The sequence below is a fragment of the Moschus berezovskii genome, chromosome 2 (genome assembly GCF_049115385.1).
Source record: "Moschus berezovskii isolate FMDL1 chromosome 2, NW_MosBer_1.0, whole genome shotgun sequence".
NCBI classification, from domain to species: Eukaryota; Metazoa; Chordata; class Mammalia; order Artiodactyla; family Moschidae; genus Moschus; species Moschus berezovskii.
Genome location: NC_142461.1, coordinates 121224029 through 121237673, shown reverse-complemented (window position 1 = coordinate 121237673; position 13645 = coordinate 121224029). Strand labels below are relative to the sequence as shown.

General features: G+C 37.4%; 1 protein-coding gene and 1 non-coding gene across 5 annotated transcripts in view; both read left to right on the top strand.

Annotated features, from left to right (window-relative positions):
- CCDC141 (coiled-coil domain containing 141) overlaps window positions 1-13645 on the top strand; it is a 224589-nt gene that overhangs the window by 185011 nt on the left and 25933 nt on the right. For all 4 annotated transcript variants that reach the window (XM_055397508.2, XM_055397507.2, XM_055397506.2 and 1 more), the window contains 2 exons: window positions 11977-12117; window positions 12850-13038. In XM_055397508.2, the coding sequence (XP_055253483.2) occupies window positions 11977-12117; window positions 12850-13038 (330 nt within the window). The remainder of the gene's footprint in view (window positions 1-11976; window positions 12118-12849; window positions 13039-13645) is intronic.
- Window positions 1952-2023, top strand: TRNAC-GCA (transfer RNA cysteine (anticodon GCA)). Its single transcript has one exon. It is a non-coding gene; the product is annotated as a tRNA-Cys (tRNA).

Here is a 13645-nt window from a genome sequence, read left to right as displayed (position 1 = left end):
CTGACACTGTTTCCACTGTTTTTCCATCTATTTCCCATGAAGTGATGGGACCAGATGCCATGATCTTTGTTTTCTGAATGTTGTGCTTCAAGCCAAACTTTTCACTCTCTTTCACTTTCATCAAGAGGCTTTTGAGTTCCTCTTCACTTTCTGCCATAAGGGTAGTATCATCTGCATATCTGAGGTTATTGATATTTCTCCCAGCAATCTTGATTCCAGCTTGTGCTTCTTCCAGCCCAGCGTTCCTCATGATGTACTCTGCATATAAGTTAAATAAGCGAGGTGACAATATACAGCCTTGACGTACTCCTTTTCCTATTTGGAACCAGTCTGTTGTTCCATGTACAGTTCTGACTGTTGCTTCCTGATCTGCATACAGGTTTCTCAAGAGGCAGGTCAGGTGGTCTGGGATTCCCATCTCTTTCAGAATGTTCCACAGTTTATTGTGATTGACACAGTCAAAGGCTTTGGCATAGTCAATGAAGCAGAAATAGATGTTTTTCTGGAACTCTCTTGCTTTCTCCATGATCCAGTGGATGTAGGCAAATTGGAAGTGGTTAAACAGGAGATGGCAAGAATGATATATTTTATTTATTTATTTTGATTTATTCTTTTATTCATATAACCACACTCCACTCAACTGACTCTCTTATATTTAACAATAAATACTCACTAAACAAAATAGTTCTGCACAAGAATGATATATTTTATATAAAAGTTTGTTATAAGTCAGATAAAACTTTGAGATGAGAATATTTTAGTCCAACCTCTGTGATTATTTCTTTATTGATTAATTTATTTATTTTAATTGGAAGCTATTACTTTACAATATTGTGGTGGATTTTGCCATACATTGACAAGAATCAGTCATGGGTGTACATGTGTCCCCCCAGTTCCGAACACCATTTCCACCTCCCTCACCATCCCATCCCTCTGAGTTGTCCCAGTGCACAAGCTTTGAGTGCCCTGCTTCATTTATTGAACTTGCACTGGTCTTCTATTCACATATGATAATATACATGTTTCAATGCTATTCTCTCACATCATCCCACCCTCACCTTCTCCCACAGAGTCCAAAAGTCTGTTCTTTGTATCTGTGTCTCTTTTGCTGTCTTGTATATAGGGTCATCATTACCATCTTTCTAGATTCCATATATATGTGTTAATATACTGTATTGCAGAGAAGGCAATGGCACCCCACTCCAGTTCTTGCCTGGAAAATCCCATGGACAGAGAAGCCTGATAGGCTGCAGTCCATGGGGTCATGATGAGTGGGACACGACTGAGTGACTTCACTTTCACTTTTCACTTTCATGCATTGGAGAAGGAAATGGCAACCCACTCCAGTGTTCTTGCCTGGAGAATCCCAGGGACGGCGGAGCCTGGTGGGCTGCCGTCTATGGGGTCACACAGAGTTGGACACGACAGAAACAACTTAGCAGCAGCAGCAGCAACAGCATGCTGTATTGGTGTTTTTCTTTCTGACTTACTTCACTCTGTATAATAGGCTCTAGTTTCATCCACCTCATTAGAATTGACTCAAATGCTTTCTTTTTAATAGCTGAGTAATATTCCGTTGTGTATGTACCACAACTTTTTAATCCATTCTTCTGTTAACGGACATATAGGTTGCTTCCATGTCCTAGCTATTGTAAACAGTGCTGCGATTAACACTGGGGTACACGTGTCTCTTTCAATTCTGGTTTCCTTGGTGCATATGCCCAGCAGTGGGACTGCTGGGTCATGTGGCAGTTATATTTCCAGTTTTTAAAGAAATCTCCACACTGTTCGCCATAGTGGCTGTACTAGTTTGCATTCCTACCAGCAGTGTCAGAGTGTTCCCTTTTCTCCACATCCTCTCCAGCGTTTATTGAATGTAGACTTTTGGATAGCAGCCATTCTGACTGGTGTGAGATGGTACCTCATTATGGTTTCGATTTGCATTATCTCTTCCCTGGTGGCTCAGATGGTAAAGCATCTGCCTGCAATGCAGAAGACCCAGGTTCGATCCCTGGGTGGGGAAGATTCCCTGAAGAAGGAAATGGCAACCCACTCCAGTACTCTTGCCTGGAAGATTCCATGGACAGAAGAGCCTTATAGGCTACAGTCAATGGGATTGCTAAGAGTTGGACACAGTTGAATGAATTCACTTCTCTGATAATGTGTGATGTTGATCATCTTATCTTTTCATGTGATTATTAGCCATCTGTACATCTTTTTTGGAGAAATTAGTTCTTTGGCCCATTTTTTTGATTGGGTCATTTATTTTTCTGGTATTGAGCTGCATGAGCTGCTTGTATATTTTTGAGATTAATTCTTTGTCAATTGCTTCATTGCTATTATTTTCTCCCATTCTGAAGTCTGTCTTTTCACCTTACTTTTAGTTTCCTTCACTGTGCAAAAGCTTTTAAGTTTAATTAGGTCCCGTTTATTTTTGCTTTTATTTCCATTTACTCTGGGAGGTGGGTCATAGAGGATCTTGCTGTGATTTATGTCAGAGAGTGTTCTACCTGTGTTTTCCTCTAGGAGTTTTATAGTTTCTGGTCTTACATTTAGATCTTTAATCCATTTTGAGTTTATTTTTGTGTATGGTGTTAGAAAGTGTTCTAATTTCATTCTTTTACAGGTGGTTAACCAATTTTCCCAGCGCCACTTATTAAAGAGATTATCTTTTCTCCATTGTGTAGTTTTGTCTCCTTTGTCAAAGATAAGGTGTCCATAGGTACATGGATTTATCTCTGGGATTTCCATTTTGCTCCCTTGATCTATATTTCTGTCTTGTGCTAGTACCATACTGTCTTGATGACTGTAACTTTGTAGTATAGTCTAAAGTCAGACAGGTTGATTCCTCCAGTTCCATTCCTCTTTCTCAAGGTTGCTTTGGCTGTTCGAGGTTTTTTTTGTGTTTCCATACTAATTGTGAAGTTATTTGTCCTAGTTCTGTGAAAAATACCAATGGTAGCTTGATAGGGATTGCATTGAGTCTATAGATTGCTTTGGGTAGTATAATCATTTTCACTATATTGATTCTTCCGATCCATGAACATGGTATATTTCTCCATCTATTTGTGTCATCTTTAATTTCTTTCATCAGTGTTTTATCATTTTCTATATATAGGTCTTTTGTTTCTTTAGGTAAATTTTTATTCCTAAGTATTTCATTCTTTTTGTTGCAATGATGAATGGGATTGTTTCCTTAATTTCTCTTTTTGTTTTTTCATTGTTAGTGTATACGGATACAAGGGATTTCTGTGTACTAATTTTAAATCCTGCAACTTTACTATATTCACTGATTAGCTCTAGTAATTTTCTGGTGGTGTCTTTAGGGTTTTCTATGTAGAGGATCATGTCATCTGCAAACAGTGAGAGTTTTACTTCTTCTTTTCCAATCTGGATTCCTTTTCTTTTTCTTCTCTGATTGCTGTGGCTAAAACTTCCATAACTATGTTGAATAGTAGTGGTGAAAGTGGGCACCCTTGTCCTATTCCTGACTTTAGGGGAAATGCTTTCAATTTTTTACACTTGAGGATAGTGTTTGCTGTCAGCTTATCATATATGGCTTTTATTATGTTGAGGTATATTATTTCTATGTCTGCTTTCTGGAGAGTTTTCATTATAAATGGGTGTTGAATTTTTCAAAGGCCTGCATCTATGAAGATAATCATGTGGTTTTTATCTTTCAATTTGTTAATATGGTGTATCCCCTAGATTGATTTGTGAATATTGAAGAATCCTTGCATCCCTGGGATAAAGTCCACTTGGTCATGATGTATGATCATTTTAATATGTTGTTGGATTCTGTTTGCTAGAATTTTCTTGAGGATTTTTGTGTCTATGTTCATCAGTGATATTGGCCTGTAGTTTTCTTTTTTTGTGAATTCCTTGTTTGGTTTTGGTATTAGGGTAATAGTGGCCTCATAAAATGATTTTGGGAGTTTACCTTCCTCTGCAATTTTCTGGAAGAGTTTGAGTAGGATAGGTGTTGGCTCTTCTCTAAATTTTTGGTAGAATTCACCTGTGAAGCCATCTGGTCCTGGGCTTTTGTTTGTTGGAAGATTTTTGATTACAGTTTCTATTTCCATGCTTGTGATGGGTCTGTTAAGATTTTCTATTTCTTCCTGGTTCAGTTTTGGAAGGATATACTTTTCTAAGAATTCATCTGTTTCCCTTTAATCTTAAAGAGTGCTTTTTAAAATAAAGGCACCAACAAGAACTGCTTTCAGATGGTACAGAATTTCTTCTTTTTTGAAGACTCTGGGGTTGACCACTTCTTCATTAGTCACCTGTAGGAAGAAACCTTCCTCAGCTGCTTAAATGAGGTACTCTACAGTCTTTGCAGGACCACGAAGACTGTACAACCTGGGTTTTGTGGTGCCTATTGGGAATGTTAATTAGTAAAATAAGGATATGTGTGGCCTAGATTGTATTGTGAATGTCAGAACCATACTCTGAGCTGTAATAATATTTGACACTTAAAATTTTTATTAGTAGTGGTAGTATTATTTGGTGAAAAGTGAAAGTGAAATCACTCTGTTATGTCCACTTCTTTGTGACCCCATGGACTGTAGCCTACCAGGCTCCTCAGTCCATGGAATTTTCCAGGCAAGAGTACTGGAGTGGGTTGCCATTTCTTTCTCCAGGAGATCTTCCCAACCCAGGAATCAAACCCAGTGATTGAACCCAGGTCTCCTGCACTGCAGGCAGATGCTTTACCATAAGTCAATATATTACAATAATTTTTTTTACATAAATAATATAATCAGGTTCCCCTTCAGAGAAGTAGACCGAGCATTTGATTTTTTGAGTTGATTTTGAAACTCAGTATTTTGCTTCCAATGCATTTAAAGTGCTTCTTGAAGGTTCACCGACTTTGAACTGTCTACTAAAAAACACAGCCTTCATACTGCCAGATTTTGTGGAGGTTTTTCCTACTCATTTCACACAAAGATACATTTGTATGCATGAATGTTAAATCTCACTATACATTTTCTTGCCTGGCAGTATAAATAAGTTGTTAATACACAAAGCATTATAGATGTTCTTTGCCTTATTACATGACAGAACATCATCAGTTCCTTATTCTTTACACTTCTTTAGAAATTTAATAAGTTAATATTGAGCATGTTTTCTTCTTGCAACCTGACCAAAAAATTTCCTTTATGTTTACATTATGTTAATGGAAATCTGTCACTGGAATCTCATTATGGGTCACGAACAATTACCTTGCAGAGAAGAATAGTAATCACAGAATTGGGTTGGTATTCATTTTCTCAAAGTAAATTTTGCAAACAGAAGTTTTCATATAATTATGTTACTTCAGCCTGAAATTTTTACACTGTACCAACAACTTACCCATCAGGAAATAAATGGAATATATATATATATATATATGTACACACATATATATTAATATATACGTATGTATGTTTGTATGTATCCCATTTGTCATAGTTTCTTGTTCCAGTTACACAGATTCTTTTATTCTTCTGTCATTTAGTTCCAAGAGGTAAGGCAGATTAGCAGCAATAAGTAGGATATAAGAATCCTGCTGCCATAGATACATACACAATGAATAACACTCAGTTCAGTTCAGTTCTCTCGCTCAGTTGTGTCTGACTCTTTGCAACCCCATGGACTGCAGCATGCCAGGCCTCCCTGTCCATCACCAACTCACAGAGTTTACCCAAACTCATGTCCATTGAGTCAGCAGTGCCATCCAACCATCTTATCCTCTGTCGCCCCCTTCTCCTCAAGCCTTCAATCTTTCCCAGCATTAGGATCTTTTCAAATGAGTCAGCTTTTCAGCATCAGGTGGCCAAAGTATTGGAGTTTCAGCTTCAACATCAGTCCTTCCAATGAATTCTCAGGACTGATCTCCTTTAGGATGGACTGGTTGGATCTCCTTGCCGTCCAAGGGACTCTCAAGAGTCTTCTCCAACACCACAGTTCAAAAGCATCAATTCTTCTGTGCTCAGCTTTCTTTATAGTCCAACTCTCACATCCATACATGACTACTGGGAAAACCATAGCCTTGACTAGATTGACCTTTGTTGGCAAAGTAATGTTTTTGTTTTTTAATATGCTGTCTGCTGCTGCTGCTGCTGCTAAGTCACTTCAGTCGTGTTCGACTCTATGTGACCCCATAGACGGCAGCCCACCAGGCTCCCCCGTCCCTGGGATTCTCCAGGCAAGAACACTGGAGTGGGTTGCCATTTCCTTCTCCAATGTGTGAAAGTGAAAAGTGAAAGTGAAGTCGCTCAGTCATGTCTGACTCGTAGCGACCCCATGGACTGCAGTCTACCAGCTCCTCCGTCCATGGGATTTTCTAGGCAAGAGTACGGGAGTGGCTTGCCATTGCTGTCTAGGTTGGTCATAACTCTCCTGCCAACAAGTAAGTGTCTTTTTATTTCATGGCTGAAATCACCATCTGCAGTGATTTTGGAGCCCCAAAAAATAAAGTCAACCACTGTTTCCCCATCTATTTGCCATGAAGTGATGAAACTGGATGCCACGATCTTAGTTTTCTGAATGTTGAGCTTTAAGCCAACTTTTTCACTCTCCACATTCACTTTCATCAAGAAGCTCTTTAGTTCTTCTTCACTTTCTGCCATAAGGGTGGTGTCATCTGCATATCTGAGGTTATTGATATTTCTCCTGGCAATCTTGATTCCAGTTTGTGCTTCATCTAGCCCAGCGTTTCTCGTGATGTACTCTGCATACACCTGAACTGCCTGACCTGCCTCTTGAGAAACCTGTATGCAGGTCAGGAAGCAATAGTTAGAACTGGACATGGAACAACAGACTTGTTCCAAATAGGAAAAGGAGTACGTCAAGGCTGTATACTGTCACCCTGCTTATTTAACTTATATGCAGAGTACATCATGAGATGTACCAGTCCATCCTAAAGGAAATCAGTTCTGGGTGTTCATTGGAAGGACTGATGTTGAACCTGAAACTCCAATATTTTGGCCACCTGATGCGAAAAGCTGATTCATTTGAAGAAACCCTGATGTTGGGAAAGATTGAAGGCAGGAGGAGAATGGGACAACAGAGGATGAGATGGTTAGATGGCATCACCGACTCAGTGGATGTGAGTTCGGGTAAACTCTGGGAGTTGGTGATGGATGGACAGGGAGGCCTGGCGTGCTGCGGTTCATGGGGTCGCAAAGAGTCAGACACAACTGAGCGACTGAACTGAACTGAACTGAGCTCTGCATTTAAGTTAAATAAGCAGGGTGACAATATACAGCCTTGATGTTCTCCTTTCCTTATATTGCTGTTGTTTAGTTGCTAATCATGTCGGACTCTGTGTGTCCCCATGGACCGTAGCCCACCAGGGTTCTCTGTCCATGGGATTTCACAGGCAATAATCCTAGAGTGGGGTGCTGTTTCCCTCTTCAGGGAATCTTCCTGAATGAGGGATCAAACCCGCGTCTCCTGCATTGGCGGGCGGGTTCTTTACCACTGAGCCACCAGGAAAACCCTCTGACATTGTGTGGTTTTTGCTTTTGACAAATGACTATGGACAACCACCAACTGGCAGGAAAGGAAACAGAAAAAGAGGGCATAGATGAGGCTGCTGCTGCTGCTAAGTCACTTCAGTTGTGTCCGACTCTGTGTGACTCCATAGACAGAAGCCCACCAGGCTCCCCCGTCCTTGGGATTCTCCAGGCAAGAACACTGGAGTGGGTGGCCATTTCCTTCTCCAATGTGTGAAAGTGAAAAGTGAAAGTAAAGTCGCTCAGCACTTGGTATAGTGCAGTTAATTACTATTTTTCAGATTGATGATCTTAATTCATCATTTTAAGGAAAATCTAAATCATCATCATTCAGCAAATATTATTATGTGACTGCTATCTGCCAAGCCATAGAACACAACAATCTTAGGAAACTAATAGTTTAGGGCAACTTAAAGCCCAAGGGACTTCACTGCTCATCACTAGGCCCCAGTGTAAGTCCATTTAGTTGGTATTTATAAGAGGATAGAAAAGACTATAATTTGTTCTGAAATGTCCATTCCATTGGGTTAAAATCTGTTGGCATTTTGGTGTTTAACAGCTGCAAAATTACTCTTCTTACTGTAGAAGATAAAAAGCTGAACTTTTCAAATCATGGTTATCATGTTCAGAAAATAAAATGTAAATATATTGTGAATACACAAAACTTGCTGAGTGGATGAATAGCTATTACTGAGATATGCTGCCACCTGCAATTAAAAATGGAGCAATTGTCTTCTCTTTCCAAACTGCCCCACTTTCTGCTTCTACAAGACTGGTTGTAAGCGCAGGAAGACAGTCATGTGGTTGCTGAACAGAAGGAGGCCAAGAAAGTCTGGTCCTGCAGTCTCTCCAGAACTACAGTTAAAGTTACCATTAATAATTGTAGCAAGTCACTTGGGTTAAATTAGGAGTTTTGGGGCCACTTCATTTCAAATGAAGCATCCCTGGGGAGTTATAACATTATAGCTTTCTTTCTGTTACTGAAAATGAGCATCAGAAAACTTTTTTTTTCTGGAGTAGGCAAAATGGTGGGCAAGAAATAAAGCTCATGAAATGGACATTAAGAGAAATGGACTACTTGTTTTGTATTTTTGCTCTGGCCAATCATGTGCCATAGTTCTAATGAAAGGCTTTTGTTTTAAAGACATTGTCTTAGTTTTAAAATGTCCCATGTGCCTCACGTAAATTGGCCCTGCCAACAACAGACTCACAAATAACGCATCCTTATGCCAAAGTTGCCTCAGCCAGCTTTGTAAAGACTAAAATAGCAAGCCAGCCTCTTTGTTATCCATTTTGTTCCCTTTTGCTTCCTCCCTAAGAAGTTTTGTTTATGTCTAACCCTGAGAGAGGATTACTGCTCCCTGGGAAATTTGGTGAAGATGCTCATTATGTTAGTTTCAAAAGAACTGCAGTTTTAAGTCTTAATGATTTTTTTTCTAATTACAGCTATATTCCACAGCAACTATGGAGGAGCTGGACAAGTGGAAAGATAGGAAAATCACACTGTGCATTTGAAAAAGTATCTTTCTTCTGATTTTCTTGAGACTTTCAGAACTTTTATCAATACAAATTATAACAACATTTAAAGATTTTGAATAGGGTAAACTTTTCCTTGCCCCAAGCTTTGGGTGTTTTTCTTTCTTTCTGTGCTCTGGTTGAGCAGTTGTCTTGGCCATCTCCACCATTCCCCATTGTTGATGAGCTAACTAAAGTTTAAAACAGCTGCATGCATGAACAATGAAACCATAGTCAAGCAACCATGGCACTCAGTTTTTTAAAAAAAATACATATAAACAAGTTATATGAGTATTAGATGGGAAGTTAAGTTTACATATTAGAATGCACAGGTAGGAAAATTAGACATGGCTAGATTTTTTCTGAAAATCTGGTTGCTGAAGGTAATTCATGCTTGCTGCCTTCAACTTGTATCTGCAATAGTCCTGAATTTGAGCTGGGAAAGGTTCAGGATTTAAATAGATTTCCAGTGGGACCAAAAGAGAAAACTGCCAGCAAGTTTGTCAAAGGAGATCATATGTCAGAAAGAAACTGATCCCATTTCACCTACCCATAGCACCATGAACATTCTTTGGCCTTATAAATCATCTTCCGTGAAAGTGCATACATTCTGAGGGAAACAGAAATAAAATTGCACTTATCATTTATCAGCCTCAAATTTCTTAATCCAAAGTAGACTTTAAATGTCATCACTTAGAATTAAAAGGTTAAGGCTCAGCCTTTCTTCATTTATCACATAGTTTTCAAAAAGATGTTGATTGTTTTTGCATTTAAACAAGTGGGCATAACTCAGTGGTTATCAGGCTGATGACAGAGTCCCTCTTCCTTTGTCCAGACTGAAGTCTATAATATCTGTTATGGTACAGTAAGGGGGAAAAAAGAATATAAAATTTTGTTTTCCAATGGATACATGTTAGTGACTGTACCTACTTTTCCTTTCATTTTATTTATTGTTATTAGAAATAAAAATTATAATTTTAACTGTAGTGAATGACACATAACATAAAGTTTACCATTTTAACCATTTTAGGAGTACATATAAGTGATTTTAGGGCATTCACATTGTTGTACTATTATCTCTTCAAATCTTAACCTCATGAAACTGTCCTCATTTGTGCTTTCCCACTAATATCAAACACATATTTTAACACATCCACTGTCAAAAAATTTAAATATGAATTGTTTATTTTGTAAACATATCAGCTGAACATTATCTTTTAAATATTTTTTCTGAGTTCTAATGGAGGAATAATTTTCAACTTTTGAAGTTATAGTTCTTTCCACTCCTTTATAATATTACTGGTTTATCAATTGGAATATTTTATGTGGTCTCTGTGCTTGTAATTTAAAGCTAATGCGCAACACTTTCATTTATCATATAAACAACACTGATGAAGTATAGGTATAGCAAATGCAAAAACTGAATCAGTCTAATAATTTCCATGTATGCAATTAGGGCTTTATCAATTGTTCTTTTCAGAAAGCGGAGAAGGCAATGGCAACCCACTCCAGTACTCTTGCCTGGAAAATCCCATGGACGGAGAAGCCTGGTAGGAGGCAGTCCATGGGGTCGCGAAGAGTTGGACATGACTGAGTGACTTCACTTTCACTTTTCACTTTCATGCATTGGAGAGGAAATGGCAACCCACTCCAGTGTTCTTGCCTGGAGAATCCCAGGGACGGGGGAGCCTGGTGGGCTGCCATCTATGGGGTCGCACAGAGTCAGACATGACTGAAGCGACTTAGCAGCAGCAGCAGTTTTCAGGAAGTGTTAAAGATCAAAGTTTTTTCTTTATAATATGCAGAATTTGAAATAAGAGTTGAGAAGATGAGCATTTTCTCAGGCAGATAGTTTTTCTGCATTTTAAACCTAAAATCCAGCATGTGCACAACCTTTATTCCCTCCCAAATAATTTACTTGCTGTCATTGAAAAGAATTTTAATGTTTTCCTGACTTCTTGTCATAGCTCAAATTTATCAACCATGACATTGTTCATTCTTGGCTGTTAAATGCTCCCATATAATCTGAGATGCTTTATATTTTCTCTGTACTTCTCTTTGCTGACATTATAGAGTGAGTTTCCTGTCAATGTGTTTATCCTTCTTGAATCTGGAGAAGGGCACAGAAAGCAGTGTGGTTAATTGAACTAGACTGCTTAGAATTTTGCTTCACTGATAAAGCTGAACTGTTTGTTTTAACGAAAGTCATCATCTATGCCCTGTTTTCCGTGTACAGCCATGTACTCTGTTTATGCACAAGTTAGCATTGCGACCGTGGGCAACAACTGTCACTTTACATTCCATTTTTGAAGGCCCTCTGAAGTTAATGATTTATATCTAAGAAGTAAATCTCTTCTGGAAACTGTCCGTGAAAAATAATTTTTAACTGGATTTGAACAAATACAGCCCTTTTCCTACTGACTCTCCTACTGGGTCTCCTTTTCTACCTCATTAATGTCCTCATTGGGCTAAATGTTAACACGCCATTGACCTCTGCAACATGAATGCTCCTGGGAGACTTAATAAGTTTATTCATGATAATAACTGTAAGAGCACTGGAATATGGAAGGATCTGAGACAAATATTAGCACAGAGAGAATAGAATGAGTTGTAAAATAATGTCAAATAAATACAAATAAGAAAATTAGAGTTGTTAAAAATCTATCACATATTAAAATCATATGTGTTTGTTTGAAGGCCAAAGGATGTTCTATAACTGTAATCCTAATTATAAATTACAAGTCAAAAAATACTAAGAACAACTTATAATTACCTATACTTGGGGAATATGGTTAAATTCACATTATATATTCATTTAGCAGACTTGCTTTCTATTTAAAATCACTGAATACATTTCAAAGGTTATGAAGGTTTGTAAGTACAGATATCTTGATTTATTGCAAATGAATATCAGTGTTCTCATTTTAAGGAAATCACTGGGTTTCTTTTTATTGAACTGTAGCTCAAAGAATCATTCAAAGAAATAAAAAAGAAATTCAACAATTTGAAGTTTAATTACACTAAGAAAAATGAAAAAGCTCGAAATCTAAAAGCTCTCAAATATCAAATTCAACAAGTGGATATATATGCTGAAAAACTACAGGTAATGAGAAGATACTTGTGTGTGTGTGTGTGTGTGTGTGTGTGTGTGTGTGCTACAATTATTGCAAAATTATTTTGCATTTCCATTCTAAATGTCTAACCCTTAAGCTTTTTTTATATCATTAGAACTGAAAAGATAGTTTTTAGTCTTTATAACAATTGGGTGCTTCATGTAAAATACATAATTTATTGATTTATCTCTTGAAGCAGCTCCAGAATGATCTCTGCCAAACCTCTCCAGTCTCATTGCTCCCATTCTCCCTGCTACACACACACATACACACACACACACACACCCCCCTCTTATCCCTTTTTCTTTCCTTGCACCCACCTATATCAATCAGGAGCTTCTTCCACTGTTCCTGCAGGCCCTAACACCTTTCCTGATTATTGCTTATGCTGGCTAATTTGATTGCTTTCTCAGGAGACAGTGAGCTGAGTACAATAAAATATTTGGTTTTATGGTCTTTGTCTTTTTTAAAAAAATCATAGCGTTTTAAAACTATGTAATAGATCCTGGTGTAGAGTAAATTTTCTCTGTATTTGCTGAATGCTGAATCAATAAACTATCTGAAAGGAAACCTATTCTTTCCAAAATGTGTTTTAATAATTATGGTTTTAACATATTAAATGAAGGAAGCTATAAACATTTTTCAAAGTTTTTCCCTCAATATTTAATTACTAACTAGCTGAGTAAATAAAAACTGTCATTAAAAAATGTTTTTTCCCCCAGGCTTTGAAAAGAAAAATGGAAAAAGTTGAGAATAAAATTTCTTTCTTAAATTATCCAAATAATAAAGTGAATATCCTTTTGGAAGCCATGAGGGATTTGCAGAAGCATGTGGATGAATTTGACAAAGTTGTAACAGATTACAGGAAGAATTTGGACCTGACTGAGCATCTCCAGGAATTGATAGAAGAGGTATTCTCTTCTTGTTGTCATGTTGTCTGTACTGTAATTTTTTTTTTAATTTCTCTGTTGCTTAGAAGAGCACTGCATTAGCTATTATTGTCATTAAATTCATGCATCATGCTCTTTTTCTTGATTATATCCTTAGGATAATTTCCCAATGCATAATTGCTATACCAAAGGGATACATGTTACATGGTTTTGATTGTATTGTCCAGTTGCTCTTTGGAAAGATTTTACTAATTTAACTCTTCTTACCAGCAACATACGAGAAATTCTCATTTCTCCATAACCTCGTCAACTCAAGATGTTTAATCATCATGGAGTCGGTTATATTCACTGTTGGATATCTGCTAAAATAATCAATAATGATTTATTTCAAAGAATTTGAGAATGTTTAGAGAGAGACGATTTTGGATTTTTCAGATATAAAACTTCTTATTGGTATTATTTCATTTTTATCAAGAGGATAAATGGCAAAGTATACATAAATTATATGAAATTGGCAAGTTAAAGTCATTATTTGCACACTTCATAGTGAAGAAACTCTATACTTGAAGTTCTTAAGCATTTTTTGTAGCCCATAATTCTGAGTTACAAAACATCTCTCTTTACCACT